Source organism: Ambystoma mexicanum, chromosome 9 (genome assembly GCF_040938575.1).
Source record: "Ambystoma mexicanum isolate Mex_15411 chromosome 9, UKY_AmexF1_1, whole genome shotgun sequence".
NCBI classification, from domain to species: domain Eukaryota; kingdom Metazoa; phylum Chordata; class Amphibia; order Caudata; family Ambystomatidae; genus Ambystoma; species Ambystoma mexicanum.
Window position 1 is genome coordinate 1,547,191,554 of NC_090931.1, and position 16,260 is coordinate 1,547,207,813.

Consider the following 16,260-nt stretch of genomic DNA (forward strand, 5'->3'; position numbering starts at 1 on the left):
GATTTCCTCATTTTGTTTACCTTCTTTCAAGTCATTTTGTATCGTTTCAATTTCTTTGTCTATGGTGGGAGTCATGTGACTTTGGTATATGAGCAAAGTAAAAACTGCTTCAGTAAAATAATTGTTTATATATCTAATATTCTCGAAGGTTCACATTGAGGAAGAGGTCCCCTGTATGTTTCCCCAACACAACATCTTTTGTGGATATTTAGGTAGAACGAGAGTTGGAGGAAATTCCAAAGGATGGGTTGATGGAGAGGCAACACAAGTAGAACAAGACCTTAAAACCAGGAGAGAAATTATTTGCTGCAGGTGGAAATGAAATAATATATAAAACAAAGTTGTGTTTGTTTGTGGGTTTGTATATGGCGTTGAACTTGGGACGTAACCCCTCATGAACGGTGACATCTGGCATCATGAACTTTGCATGGAATATTCTTTATTTCATTGCCGAATGAATGCAACTATTTCTAGCTCGATGGGCCATCCCGTTCCCGAGATAATTAACTTTATTAGATTTTTCGCCATTACGTTTTGTGGTGTTCCACACACCATCTACAGGTCATTTGTAGAAAGTGCTCATCATCGCACTGTCTGTGCTAAACTGGTCTCGCATTTTTTCTAATTTTATTTAGGCGTGAGTATGTCTTTCTTTTCATTGATTTTTTTTTGCCATAAACTCGATACATGTTAATTTCACCAATGAATCGCACACCACATTTTTATTTACCTTCAAATTAAATTCTCACATGAATATCATATTTGTTATGCTTACTCTGATTATTTGCATTGTGTGTTTAGCAGCGAGAATGGCCACCACTGCTAACACTGCAAATAATCAGAGTAAGCATGACAAATATGATATTCATGTGAGAAGTTAAATCAAAGATAAATAAAAATGTAGTGTTCAATTAGTGAAATTAATGAAATGTTGTGTTCAATTAGTGAAATTAACATGTATTGCGTTTTTCCTTTGTGTCAAAAAACAATATTTGTTCATCTTTTTTGCTGGAATATGAAAAGAAATCTGAGAATGTACATCCTGGACGAATACGGGTACTTAGGCTAGTATATCTATAAATTATATATTTCTGTCTTCATACCACAGGTGACAAGATCAGCAATCGAGAGGAGTTATTCATCATAAAATTAGAAGCAAACTTGAACTCTAAGAGTCCCCCGAAAGCAGATGGAAGAGAACGAAATCAATGTCTCAAAGCAGGTGAAGCAGGGAGGGGATGGGTGGACTTGACTGATTTAAAATATTCAATAACCCCCCCCCCCTTCTCCCTCTAGCTCCAGGATCCTTTGTAGAATTGTAATCTAATGGATCGCTTGTAGAGATGTGACAGATTCTGTGGTATTGCTCCTTGGCAGTTTCACTGTGCCCGGGGGGCTAGTATTACATGTGTTGCTAGTCATAGGTCTCTACACCGAAGCTCAGTTCTTTCACACCTGTGATGCAAAACCAGAGGAGCAGCGGAGATATTTATGAAAAATACAGGGTCAGTTTTTAATTTCAGTTGCCACGTGTCTAAACTTCTGAGGCCACAGGAACTTCATTATCACAGCTCAATGCAGTGAGTAGGTGAGTATCTGCAGGTTGGCCAATGTGCAGCCACTTTGTGGTGAGCAAGGCTAATAAGAAGAAGAAGCTTAGAAGGAAGCTGGTGCACACTGGTCAGAATGCCACATCAAGGAGGCAGCACAGAGCAGAAGATGAATGGGAGAGTCTGACGAGTCCTCGGTGAAACCGATCAACTCTGAGACAGAGAGAGTATCAGACAGTGAGTGAGCAGGAAAAGAAGAACCTGCTGGCGAGAGCCCCATGTAGGGCTGAAGAGGGAGGAATGTGGACTGAAGCAAAGCCGGTGAATGCTGAAGCAAGGTGGCAGCACACAGGAGAAGATGAATGGGAGAGCTACCATATCAACTTTGATGCAGAGGAGTATCAGGCAGTGAGTGAGAAGGAGAAAGAGAACAACTGACAAAAGACTCAGGCAGGACTGACGAGGGGGGAATGTTGTCACAAAACCACTACTAAGGAAAGAGTTTTCAACACTTCCGCCGAACCACAGAAGCCAAATGAATTCGACCCTCCCACCGGGGTTGGCACAGGCACCTGATTTTATAACCACAGGTTTCCACGTGGCAGCCAGTGGGGGGAAGAGGGATTAGGGAGAGGTTGCGGATAGGGTGGGGAAAATTAGGAAAACCGGAAAGAGGGTAAGGGGAAACCTAGGTTGGTCAGGAATGGGGGAAACACAGGGTGAAACCTAACATGCATGAGCATAACTATCCGTACCCTTCTAGCCTGACACCTACTTGCATACTCTCCTAAAGCATAGATAAACCCTAACACTCCTGCCTCCTACCCAAGCATAGTCAAACCCAACATATCACATGTAACATATAGACATGAATGCATGAAGACATTTTGCAACAAGCTGAATGAAACAAACAAATGGAAGCTTCCCAAAATGAAATGACAAAACACATGGCCCTTCGGGCAGGCATGAGCAAACATATACAATGAGTGTGAAGAGGAACAACATAACTGCACTTCCTAGCCAGACAAAGTCTTGCACTAGATTGCTGAGCCAGCCTGCCCCGTGTTATCTCATCGCACTGGGCCCCATGGTTACAGAGTACTTGAGCTCCCTCGCTTAGACTCCTTGCCCTTGATACCTAGGGTTCCGTTCTGGCAACTCTAAACACGCTCTCCCCACTGGTCGGCAGACGTGCTGTCCTCACCCCTACTGCAATAGTTCACAGATTCACATAGCAAGCACAGGGTAGCCGACATGACATAAACCAATGAGTTAAACCACCATGTTTCTCCACAGTCGGAACGCCGATTTAGCAACTTATACTTTCGTTCAGATCAGGCACACAAGTACTTATCTTTAGTCCGGGAGCCCACCAGGACTACCCGGACAGAAGAGGCTGTGCACCGATAACGGCCTTGCTGGATTCACTGCTGCATGGCCCGAGGTCCTTAATCCTTTTGCCTGCCGGGCACCACGTTCGAGCGGCGTACGAGGAACTCTGTCTTCTTCCGTCCTATCCACACTTTGCAACAGAAAAATCTGCACGTGCGCTGAGCCGTTTCCTGCTGATAAGCTGTTCCCAATCAAGGTCAGCTGGCAACGTGTGCAAAGTCACAAAACTACATTTGGCCCCACAAACTGCTGGGAGTTGAAGTTCCTAGCTCCAGCAGACTGTAATCACTGTAAACCCTCTTAGCGAGCAAACTGCAGTATTCCACGTCTGCCCCAGCCCCTATTCTTGACAAATGTGGACCAAAGCAAAGCCAGTGAATGCCACAGCAAGGTGGCAGCACACAGGAGAAGATGAATGGGAGAGTCAGGCGAGTCCTCAGAGAACTCGATTATCTCCGATACAGAAAGAGTATCAGACAGTGAGTGAGCAGGAAAAGAAGAACCAACTGGCAAGAGACTCATGTGGGACTGACAAGGGGGAAATGTGGACTGAAGCAAAGCCAGTGAATGCTGAAGCAAAGTGGCAGCACACAGGAGAAGATGAATGGAAGAGCCAGATGTGCACTTAAGCACACATAGAGCACTCCCAGTAATAAAATACAATTATGTATTTAGGCCTTAAACTTCTCCTATCAATTGAATCCACAGGTAAGTATTACACTAAACATACTCTACTAATATGTATACACATTCACCTTTGGTGTGCTATGGCTTCAAGAATTTACTTTTAAACACAGTAAGACCAGCAATAGAACACTGGAAAGTGCAGAAAAGGACAAAGGTAAGACACAGATTTGAGAATATGCAGTTAAAATAAAGAAGTTATAACACCATACTCAGCCAGTAGAAATAGAGTTCCTAGGATACCCTCACCCAACCACAGCACCGCAGAGGATCCTTGATCAGGACTCCACTGATCACGGTCAGGCAGGGAGAGGTAGTGTAAGGATGTTGCACTCTTTAAATCCTATGGAGGTAGGGGGTAGAAACAGATATGTTAACTTACCCCCTGCACTTGATTCACTCAGGGACCCGTTTGGGGGCTCCTGAATTCGCTGGACCCACTTACTTCATGCTTTATCTCTGTCGCGAGGCCCAGGGGGTGCTGGTGCAGAAGCCACTTTCGGCGTCCGGTTTAAGGTCCTGCCAGTCAGCGGGTTGCACCCATGCGAGTTACTGGCACAGGACAGCTGGACAAAACTGGAATGATGAAAGGCACGATGCAGGTGGAGGTATACCATGATCAAACAGCAGAAGATGACCCCTGTGATTGAAAAAAAATAGCTGATCCTGAAAGACCCCTCCTGTCCTGGAGAACTTCAACTCAACTGAAGGGGGAGACCACTTGTTCCACAATAGAGGAGTTCCAAGTCAAAACCCGGGACGGGGACTGATGCATCGAGGTAACCCAAGAAGATGTTGGGCAGCCCACAGGATGGTTAAGAGACACTTCTGAAGGCTTTGCTGGGATGGGTGAAGATGGCACTGCTAAATCACTGCACCAGCGAGTTCTGGGTCTCCAGTGAGATGCTCCTCTTCAAAGGAGTCTGGGCTCCAATGACAATCTGAACAATGGCTGCAGGAGTCCTCCTTTTATCCTAACCTCAAGCTGGAGTTGCCCCCAATCCCACCAGTACCTAGGGTCTGCACCTCTCAAACTGGTAACAGCTGTCCAATAATGGATAGTACATTTAAGGATGTGTGAGAAATCAGAGGGTGTCTCACCCTCTAGTCCCCGGGGATCTCTCTCTGGGGTGGCCAGGGAACGGCCATCGCCTTTGGATCCAGACCCTGGCGGTGGACCAGTGCATGAGGATCACCAGGGTAAGGGGTATTCTGGGAGTGGGGGTGAGACAGCCCATGGTGAGATGTGGTATTCCCCCCTTTTTTGTTCATCTACCCCATGCTATTTTGTAGGATTTTCTGAGATATCAAATCCTCCCCTTTTTTACACAAACACTGGGCCGAGGAAAAGGGTGACCGAGAGTAACAAAGCTAACTTTCATACATCATACTGGATATGTCGTTAATTGGGTCCCGTTAGGTCAAGCACTTGACTTCAAGTGCAAACACCTGATACCAATGAGCTCTACTCACACGGATAAAAGGCAACATCTAAAGACACACTCTGAGCAAGGTGGAACACGAGTACAAGCAGGATCTCCGGGGCAAAGGCAAACCTACTGGAGCAGAGCGACAGACCAAGGGACGAGAGCAGTGGGTCGAAAACCCCAAGAGTTCCTTATTGGAGGTCTTTGCCTTTGACAGGCCGTGAAAGACATGTGGAGAGGGCCGGTTTATAGTCATAATTTAGAAAACAATGTCGAAAGTCATTTTTTAGAAAAAAAAATGTCAAATTTATTTTTCAATACATTTTTTTTTTAAATAGGGGGGTTTCCCCCCAAACCCCCCTTTTTTTTATTTTACCCATTTTTTATACTTACCAAAGCCAAAAGATATATACAAATAAAAAAAGAATACATTCGACATTTTTTTTTCGACATTATTTTTTCGACATTTTTGTCATTCGACATTATTTTTTCTAAATTATGACTGACCACCGAGAAGGCCAGATCCTGCAAGTGAAGACTGCATTGTGTTTCAAGGACGCCAGCAACCCTCCTAGGTAAACAGATTTGGGGAGGCGAGGCCAAGCCTGTGGTACCATCCTTGACTCGTGAATTGGAAATTATAAAACTAAGAAAGAAATGCACACAGCCGTTGATTTGGCAAGCGACCTGAGAGACCAGTGTGTATTAAAGAAAGTTTGAAGTGGCAACATTATATCACAAGTTAAGGCTACACACGTGTAGATGAGACGTGAGGAAAAGCAGACCTGTGAATGAACTTTGAAGTGAAAGACAGCTGTGGAATCAGCGATATTGAGTAGCGGAGTGGTCCAGCGAAAGGAAGTAGCCCACTCGAGTCTCCATGAAAGGTTCACTGTTTGTAAGACAGAGTGAATGAAGTGAAAAAGCGAAGTACATTGAATACCTCCTAGAGAAGGGGAGAGTGGAAGTTGAAATCTTGAACTTTTAGTTGAAGTGGTCCTGCGGAGGTCGTAAAGAGAGCCACGCACATTCGAAAGTCTTCGACACCCGAAAGTGGTCTGAGCCTGGCTGAGGGAGACCCAAAGTGTAATAAACTTGAGGAAGGGAGCAAGTGAAGGCTGCACGCGTGTAGATGAGACGCGGGGAAAGGCAGACCTGTGAAAGAACCTTGAAGTGAAAGACAGCTGTGGAATCAGCGATACAGAGTAACGGATTGGTCCAGCAAAAGAAAGTAGCCCACTCGAAAGTCTCTCTGAAAGGTGCATTGTTTGTAAGGAAAAAGCGAATAAAGTGAAAACGCCAAGTAAGCAGAATACCTCCTAGAGAAGTGGAGAGTGCAAGTTTAAATCTGGAACTTTTACTCAAAGTGGCCCTGTGAAGGTCTGTAACATTTGAGTCTTCGACACCCGAAAGTCGTCTGAGCCCAGCTGAGGGAAACCCGAAGTGTAATAAACTTGGAGAAGGAGGCCCCTTTGCAAGTTTTAGTGAAACTTGTGTTTGAAGAGGTCTGAGCCTGACAGTGGGGGGGCCTATGTAAAACTTTGTGTTGGAACATTATTTGGAGGTCTGAACGAGAGACTTTAACGTGGAATGCCAAGCGCTCGATCCACGTTTTGGAGCTGTTTAGTAGACTGAAAATCCGAGCCAGAGTGTGACATCCGGGATACAAAGACCGCCTTACTCTGTGTGGTCTCATGTGGGGAGAAGAGCTGATTTAGCTACCTTTATTAATTTGAACACTGATTTTTCCTTTGCATACATTTCCCTCTTATACACTTCATTGTACAAGAAATAGGGAAGGCATTGAGTTTTGTTAGCATATGCCATTTCAATTTGACAGACTTTACTAGGACTGTTTTGTTTATCATTTTATGGTCGAGACTACTCCCATCTTAGTTAAAGGGCAGAGTAGGAGTTTTCGAATCTCAGAAACTTCAATAAAGGTTTTTACAAATTGTAGCTATTATGTCCGTGTCATACTTGTGATGCCATGCCAACCCTACAGATGACTATGAAATCCAGGTGAATGCTCTAGTAACAAGGCTTGCTGATGGGTGCTATCCACAAACATTGCTGAAACGGTCACCCAAACAAGTGTTTTATACCCACAGGGAAATGTTACTCTCGCCAGCACCAAGATCAGAAGCAGATGGGGGACTAGCATGTGTCACCACATTTTCAAAGAGCACAACACAGGTCAAAAAATGTGTAAATATATACTGGACCTTGGTGGTCAGCATTGGTTGCACATCGCAGCCCCCATTGTTTGCCTTAAACCATGGGAAGAACATTACAGATGACGATGTGTGCTCACGGCTTCCAGTTAAGGCGTCTAGAACTAACACCCTTTGAGATATTGGAATATCCCACTTGATCCTTTGATAGGACATTTTCCATGCGGTCAATATTGCATCACAAGCTATACATGGATCCACAATGACGTTCATTGGAGTCTGACATTCCATACTAAATGTAATACACAAAATGTGATCTATATGATCCTATGCCCATTTCATAAAGCACACATGGGGATGACGACGCGGAAGGTCAGCATTAGAATTGGTGAACATAGAGGTAGGATTCGTAATCAGACCTGTGCAGCACCATTGGTCCAACATTACATTGCCCATAATCACTCCGATCGGGACATCCAATGGATGATTATAGATCACATTAAACCGGATCCAAGTAACTATAGTCTTGTGAATCGTCTTGACAGACTGGAGCAACAATGCATTTTTCATTTAAAAACCTACCTCACTGTTTTAAACGAGGAAATTCAATTGGCTCCCTTGATGTCAGTTATACACATTTTACCAATATTGTTATGTGTCAACCTTTTTTCAGATGTTTTCACTGTGTCAGTACGAACTTGGGGCCAATCATTGATTTAAACATGGCCGCCGCAAGATCGGACGTTCGGCACACACTTGTACTCCTTGTGAAGTTACTCACTGTTGGTGTATGGATTGATAGACACAAATGAAAAATATGCACAGATGCTACTTGGTAATATTAAAAAAGGTATGGCAATAACCAATGAACACTTTGGAATCTCACGGTGCGGGAGAGAGAAAACAACCCTGGCACAAAGGTTGAGAATCACACAAAGAGAAGACTAAGTATCCTAGAGTGTAAGTGCACTTGCGTCCCCTGCACACCTATAGGCTGTACAACAGTCCATTTCTAAAGTAGTTCAGACAAACTTAATAAAGCTCTCTTCATAAAATATAAACAATAGACATATTTTTTAATCATTAAGAATCATCAAAAATCCAGTCTTGTTTGGCTGAGCTCAACACATTTCGGGTAAGAACCCCTTCTTCAGGAGCAAAATGTATTCAGAAATCTGTAGGATATCAAGTATCAAGAAGAAATATTTTTAGAAATTATTATTACATGATTATATATCCATTAATATATTAGGTGAAAAATCAATAAAATGTCCTATGTAAGGGTATCAATTAATATTCCCTCGCCCTGTAAGGATTTAAGGATGGTAAATCTATTATGAGGAAAAAAGTCCTCATCTTGATCCACATGGGCCATATGAAATATTGGAACAAACAGGAACATGTACCTATAAGGTAGCCCAACCTGATAGGAAACAAATGACCCATCCATACCACGTAAATCTCTTAAAAGAGTGGAAGGAAAAGCTTTCTACCGCCAATGCTACGATACTATCCTGTTTGGTACCGGAAGAAATAGATAACTTTGAATTAATTCCTCAAGAGCCATCTAGTCAACAACAAGAAGATGTAAAAGATTTAGTTACGTTTCAAACAAATAGGGAAAAACCGTGGAAGCAAGGGGACATGGGCAAGCCGTTGTCGTCCTAAACCGATACCTGGATCAATATGTTAACACAAAGAACGGTTCTCTAGGAGCGGAGTAATTCAAAGTTACAGTGAACTGGATAGTCTTGCGTAAACACACACTCTAAAAGGAAGGAAGTCAACCTAGCTAGAAGCTAGCCCTGGGGAAGAACACCCTGACCCTATCAGGGGTGCCTTACCCTAGATGGCTTGTGATGCAACGCCTATCTAATAGAGATAGAAAGGAAGAGCTGACCCTGACTTTCTAAACCAGTGGCGGTTGCCTACTCAGGACAGTAACATACATTGGGAACATTTCCAACTGGCTTTGGTAATAAGGGACAGAACTGCATAATAAATTCTGTCACAACCAGCTTATCATAAGGTAACCCTGGAGGAAGGTTCACTGATAGGGTTCCAGACTCAGTGCGAACTTTTTAATAGTACCCGTAGGTCACTGTTACTGGAAAACCATAAATGCAGTTGGAATGTCCTATACAGACAACAAAGCTAAAAATGGCTCTTATAAAAGAACACACTCTGTCTGAGTGAGTGTGCAGTCTATTTTCTCCAACCAGTATCTCTCAGATGGGATGGGAGATATCTGAACAGGTCATGAGAGCCCTCATGACCATGGAAGTCGACCGGTTTCGATGGCTACAGACAAGTGGGCCATCTTCATCAGGACCGTAAGTGTGACGTGGAAAAATGAATTTCTGATCCAGCGTTATTGAACTGGAGAAGTCACTGTGTGTGTCCCCTGAAAGGAGACAAAAAAGGGTGGGGGGAGGAAAAAGGAGACAGGAGGTTAGAAAAACCAGAACCTGAAATGACCTGCCAATGATTGTTACTGTCCTTAGTAGGCATCCGCCACTAGTTTACAGAGTCAGGGTCAGCTCTTCCTTTCTATCTCTATTAGATAGGCGTTACATCACACGCCATCTAGGGTAAGGCACCCCCGATAGGGTCGGGTGTTCTTCTCCAGGGCTAGCTTCTAGCTAGGTTGACTTCCTTCCTTTTAGAGTGTGTGTTTACACACAAATATTTAGTTACAACATTCCCTGATGTATTCCCACTATATCAGTACACTCAAAGCATAAGTGGTCCATCTGAAACCATATAGACTCCCGGAAGCAGGTAAACAGAGAGTGGTTGAGGAAGTGAATAAAATGCTAAGGGCAAATATCATCGAACCCTCTTGAAGCCCATGGTCCTCCCCTATAGTATTGGTCACAAAACCTGACCATTCCTGTAGGTTTTGCATAGACTTCCGCCAAAGTTAAGGCCCTCTCCCCAACTTAGATGCTTATCCCATGCCACGTATTGACAAGTTGATTGATAAACTCGGAAATGGCACTTTTCTATCAACCCTAGACTTAACCAAGTGGTACTGGCAGGTCCCAGTGCATGGACCTGCTAATGAAAAGACAGCTTTCTCGTCTCCACTGTGACTATTCCAGTTCAAAGTCCTCCCTTTGGCTTACAGGGGGCCCCAGCCACTTTCCAATGACTTATCTACAAAATATTACAGCCCTACTCTGATTTCTGTGAAGCTTATATTGACAATATAGTCGTTTGTAGTAAAACCTAGGAAGACCATCTTTTCCATCTCTTTACTATTATGCGAGCCCTCAGAGAAGCCGGCCTAAATGCCAATCCATCCAAATACAGACTGGCCCAATCAGCCGTTAAATACCTCCGCTTCCTTGTAGGGAATGCTAGTGTCCAAACTCAGCGTGAGAAAGTGAAGGCTGTCCTAGATACCCTTACGCCTAAAACTAAAAGAGCTCTCAAACCATTCTTAGGATGAATCGGTTATTACCGTAGGTTTATCCATAACTTCTCTGACAGAACAGCTAGGTTCACAGACAAATTAAAGAATGCCAAACCCCAGAAAATTCATTGGACTAACAAGGACGTTGTATGTTACAACAAACTAGAACAAACCATGTGCCAGAACCCGATTCTAAAGATAGTAGATGTCTCAAAGGAGTTTGTGTTACAAACGGACGCCTCCTTTACAGGGTTAAGAGCAGATTGGAACATCCACTCTTATTTACTAGCCGCAATCTCTTCCCACATAAAAATAATTACTCTGTGCTGGAATTAGAGGCACTTGCCATCAAGTGGGCCATCACCCACCTTAGATACTACCTCCTAGGAAGGAAGTTCACACTCATCACAGATCATTCTCCATTAGTTTGGATAAGCCAGCAGAAAGATTCTAACCCTCGGGTCATGCAATGGTTCTTAGACCTGCAACCCTACTGTTTCACTGTGGAGCACCGAAAAGGCAAAAACCAAGGAAACATGGATTTTCTTTCTCGGTTCCCTTGTGAAACAGATGAGGCTATATAGCATGGAGGAAGGGTATGTGAGAAACCTGAAGGTGTCTCACCCGCTAGTCCCCGGGGATCAGTCATCCAGGTGGCCAGGACACGGCCATCGCTTTTGGATCCCGTTCCTGGGGGTGGACCAGTGTAGGAGGATCACCGGGTGAGGGGTCTTCGGGAGTGGGACACCCTTCACCCTTGGATCCCCCTCAGACAGGCTCAGAACCTTCTCTCAGTCATCAGTCTCCCTCAATCGGGCTCAGACCAACCACTCACAGTGGACATCCCTCAGTCGGGTTCATACTTGTCACAATGTAGTTCACTTTAAACAATCTCACAATGTTCAAATTAGGTCCCACTCATCCGGGCTCAGACCTTCCAAAGACCTTGCCAATTTTAAACAGAGACTTGCGAAGGGTGCTCACGTCTCGCCGGGTCACTCTGTTAACCTATGGCAAGTGCAGGCTTCACAAAAACACAGTTCACACTGTGTTCCCCTCAGCTGGGCGCAAACACCTGTTTCACAACTCCCTCAGTCGAGTTCACAACTTCACAATCATTCAAACTTCTACAACATGTCGAGGGCTTTCAGTTGTACAAGGGGTTTGGCTGGACCCTTGAATAACCACCTTGACACCTCACGCTGGCCTTCCCTATGGCCTCTTGGTACTTGTTGTTTCAAAACTTTTGTAATTTCCCTTTATTCAGGAGAGGGGTACCAGCTAGAGACCTCCCGATGAGCACCCACATGGCGCCAGACCATTCTATCTCTGGTACCAAGTTTGTTCACAACAAAAGACCTCTGTCTATTAATCTTCTTAATGTTGCCACTGGAACCTTGAGCCTAACACAGTCCAGTCCACTATCAAGTTCTTCCGACTCACCGGCTGTGCTGAACTCATTGGTGTTTTTTTTGCTGCTGGATTCAAGGACGGTACCACAATGGCAACCGCGCCTCCCCACCCTGGCTATCAGTGCAGGATGGTTCAATATACCGTTGACATCCGTCACACCATTTGCAAGCTATGATTCCCGGTCTTATATTTCCTTTGTCAGAGGCTTTGTGGGTCTGGGTTGAAAAGGGCATGGGCAACTCCCTCTTTGATGTCCTTTCAGGTCTCGCCGCCTTTCTCCTCTGTTTGAACTGCCGTCCTGGAATAGCTGTTTCCTTGTGGGTTCAGCCTTGCTCTGAGTATGCCTTTGTGCTCTGCCTTTTATCCCTATGGGGAAAGGGAAGGGAAGTCAGGTGTGTGTAATTCCTGGCAATTGCCTGACTCTGCCTGACCCTGGTGTTGGGACAGGGCAGGTATATGCCACTGGTGTCAGTCCGTCGTCTTTTGTGGTAATTGGTCTGTGAGAAAGTGTTTGCGTCAAGAAAGGGGGGGTTGAGTTTCTACATATCCTATGGGGTAGGATGGAGTAGGATGGGGAAAAGGTGTCATAAGGAAGGGGGTACTGTGTCTCACCCTTCGGTGTCCCACTTCCACTCCCGAAGACCCCTCAGTCAGGTGATCCTCCTGCACCGGTCCAACCCCAGGAACTAGATCCAAAAGCGATGGCCGTGTCCAGGCCACCTGGATGACAGATCCCCGGGGACTAGCTTGTGAGACACCTTAAGGTGTCTCACACACCTTTACCCCATCCAACCCCCCCCCCCTTTTCCAACACAAACACTTTCTTGCGAACAGCTCACTATGAGAGAAAACGGACTAACACCCGAGCTGTATACCTGACATGTCCCAATACAATTGTCAGGCATGGTCAGGCAATTACTGACCATTACACACACCTGACTTCCATTACACTTCCCCACACGGATAAAAGGCGCAGCATGAGAGCACACTATGAGCGAGGCAAAGCACACGAGGAAGCAGCACTTCTGAGATCGCAGTTTAATACAAGGTGAAAGACGGCGAAACAGAAGCGATCGCAAGGAGGGAAGTGCCCTTGACCTTTTCGACGAGGAACTGTTACTTTCATGAACCTTGAGAATAGAAAACGTAAGACCAGGAAACAAGGCTGAAGAATCCTGCATTGTGTGTCGGAGGTACCTGGGGCTCTCCCACATCGATAGTCAATGCGGGGAGAATTGCTTGCTGCTGTAGTACTGTCCTTGGCTCCTAGAACAAAGCAGCGCCAGTGAAGTCAGCACAGCCGGTGAGTTGTGAAGACTGATACCAGACCCGTTTGTGTTGAAGCCAAGGTTGCAAGCAGCAACATTGTGTAGTAAAAGCTGAAGCGAACATTGTATGTAGCGTATGTGATAATCAGCATGAGTAAAATTGAACAACAGATGAGTGATTGAACTGAAAATATGATACCTTCGACAGAGTGATCTGGCACCGCGTGCATGCTTATTCGGGATTCTCTGTAAATTATCCAACTGAAAGAGTGACACAGAATTAGGCATCGAATTGGACCTGCAACGGGTCAAGCAAAATCCTGTGCACAATCAAAAGTGTTCGATGTTAATAGCATAAAGAAAGTTGATGACAAAATAGATAAAGTTGGTCCGAGCCCGGCAGAGGGAGGTCAGCTGAGAACTTTCGGTTAATGCAAGTTTGTGTTAAAAAGTTAAATTGAGATTGTCCCAAACACGGCGGGGGGAGACTAATTGAACATTGTGTTAAAGATTATCTGAGCTCGGCTGAGGGGGATCCGGGGTGAACCGTGAATCACCCGAGAAATTGGATACATGCAAATCATACAAGCATTGTGTTAAAAGGGATCTGAACCCAGCTGAGGGTGATCCGAGGTGAATGGTGAATCACTTGAGAAACTGAGTGCAGGTGAGATCCAGAGAGGAAAAGAACGCATTGGTTGTTTGTCGCATCAGGCCCTCTGAAAGAAGAGACTTTGAAAAGCAAATATACTTGGGCACGGAAGGCCGTGATGCTAATGATTGAACGGTATCCTCGTGCTAGAGAAGCCAGAGACTGTGCTAAGGTCGAGTGTACTCCTTGTCCCGTGATGAAAACATGGGGAAGGGAAGCCAATGGCCTGAGCATCCTGACATCATTTTGTGAACACGTCTTTCTCTTTCGTAACACTGTTTCAAACACTATTTGTATTCAGAGGCAAGGATTGGCAATAGGTTTATTAGTATAGGCCCTTTCATTTTGACTATACACCACTAGGCGTGTTTCAAACGCTTTTTGAAGTTCAATAAACACCCTTGAACTGTGGTCACTTGTGTCTGTTTTACTGTTGATACCATGCCTTCTTTACTATATGCTAATATAAGTGGTGCTAAGATACTCTTTCTGCAGGAGACTCATGCTCAGGGGCAACAAGCACTCAGTCTTGCGCCGAGCATGGGGCCGCAACGCTACTACATGTCTTACTCTGCAAAAGCCAGAGGAGTCCTACATTGATGTTCTGATCTTTGCAGTTCACACACCTAGAGACCGGTACATGGCATTTTGCACAGAAGGGAGATTCTCTTGGTCAATATATATGGACCCGACGTAGATGACCCGTTCTTTTACAAGGAAGTGTTCCGTATTTGTGCCACATACCCACTCGCAGATAGCATCTGCAAGAGGTGACTTGAATACCCTCCTAGACACACTGCTTGACTGCACTGGTTCTTCCAGTAGATCACTAGCTAAGGGGGCACGGGCTATACTCACAAATGCACAGGCCTTGGGGTTGCTAAACACGTGGAGAACATTACACGCTATGGACAGAGAATACACGTTCTACTCCTCTGTCCATGATATGTACTCATGCTAATATCTAATATGCAGGCAAAGTGCCTTGCTACCAATAAAAATGATTTTTCTTTCCTAACACAGACATTTGTCTTGGTTGCCGATTCGCTGCCTTTGCTAAAATTGCGTACGTTTGTTGGTCGACCCTCCCAGCCTTGGTATAGCGATGGGTTGGAAGCATTACACCTGACAAAACGCCAAGTAGAACATAAATGGCGGGCTTCCTACTTCCTGGATGATAGAACTAGGTTCCTGCAGGTCTCAAAGCCTTATCATCAGGCAATTCGCTTAGCCAAATCCTCCTTCTATACACAGAGGGTGGAAAGTGCTCTGAAGCAGCCAAAGGAACTCTTTTCCCTGGTACGGACACTGTGGTCTAGACCTGATACTTCAGTGGGCATCACCCACACCCACAGCCAGGCCTTTTGCAATGCTCTATCTGACTTTTTTTCATCAAAAAGGTCAGTAGCATACGTTACCAGATCAGACTGTCGGGGCAATGTACCAAGCCAGCTGGCCAGCCGGCTATCATTGCAGCCTCTGCTGAGCAATGGTCTGCCTTTCCAACCTTCTCCGCCGATGATATTCTCGGAGCCACTATGCGGCTCAAATCTGGGTCTCCTTCTAATGCGATTTCCATAGGGACACTTAAGGAGATTATGGGAGAGGGGGGGGGGGGTCGATAATTCTTGTAGATCTGTCAGCGGCATTTGACACAGTGAACCTTTCGGTGCTGCTGAGCCGCCTCTCAGGACAAGTCCTCTCCTGATTTGCGTCCTTCTTGACTGACAGGAGCCAGACACTAACTCTTTCTTCTTTCTCATCTGCCTCAACTTCTCTTTCCTGTGGGGTCCCCCAGGGCTCTGCCTTGTCTCCTGCTTTGTTTAAAATCTATATTTAGGCTCTTGTTCTGGTGATCCACTACCACAGCTTCAGATGTTAATCCTATGCTGATGACACTCAAATCATCGTCTGGCTGGACTCAGACGGACACAGCGTCTCATCTTAGGAGTTGCCTTGTGGCGGTGGGTAGGTGGATGGGCTGCATTTGGCTGAAGTTAAATGGAGACAAGACAGTGGTACTGGTGGTTGGCCCCTCTCACGTCCTGCTCTCCACTCTGTCTTCGGCTCTAGCCTGGTCTTCTGCTTTCTGGACTTCTGAGCTTGGCTCCTACCCTTTACTTGTGTCTGAGGTGAAGAACTTAGATTTGAAGTTCCTGTCACCTCTCTCTACCTCAGTGCAGGCTAGCACCATCTGCAAGACTGTCTTTTTCCAACTGAGGGTCCTTCGTAATCTTTTGCCATTTCTTCCTGCTCAGCTACACCCTCTCGTGGTGGCCTCT

General features: G+C 45.2%; 1 protein-coding gene across 1 annotated transcript in view; it reads left to right on the forward strand.

Annotated features, from left to right (window-relative positions):
• LOC138489499 (zinc finger protein 271-like) overlaps nt 1-16,260 on the forward strand; it is a 521,160-nt gene that overhangs the window by 146,963 nt on the left and 357,937 nt on the right. The window contains exon 6 of the mRNA XM_069617242.1: nt 1,109-1,222. Within this exon, the coding sequence (XP_069473343.1) occupies nt 1,109-1,222 (114 nt within the window). The remainder of the gene's footprint in view (nt 1-1,108; nt 1,223-16,260) is intronic.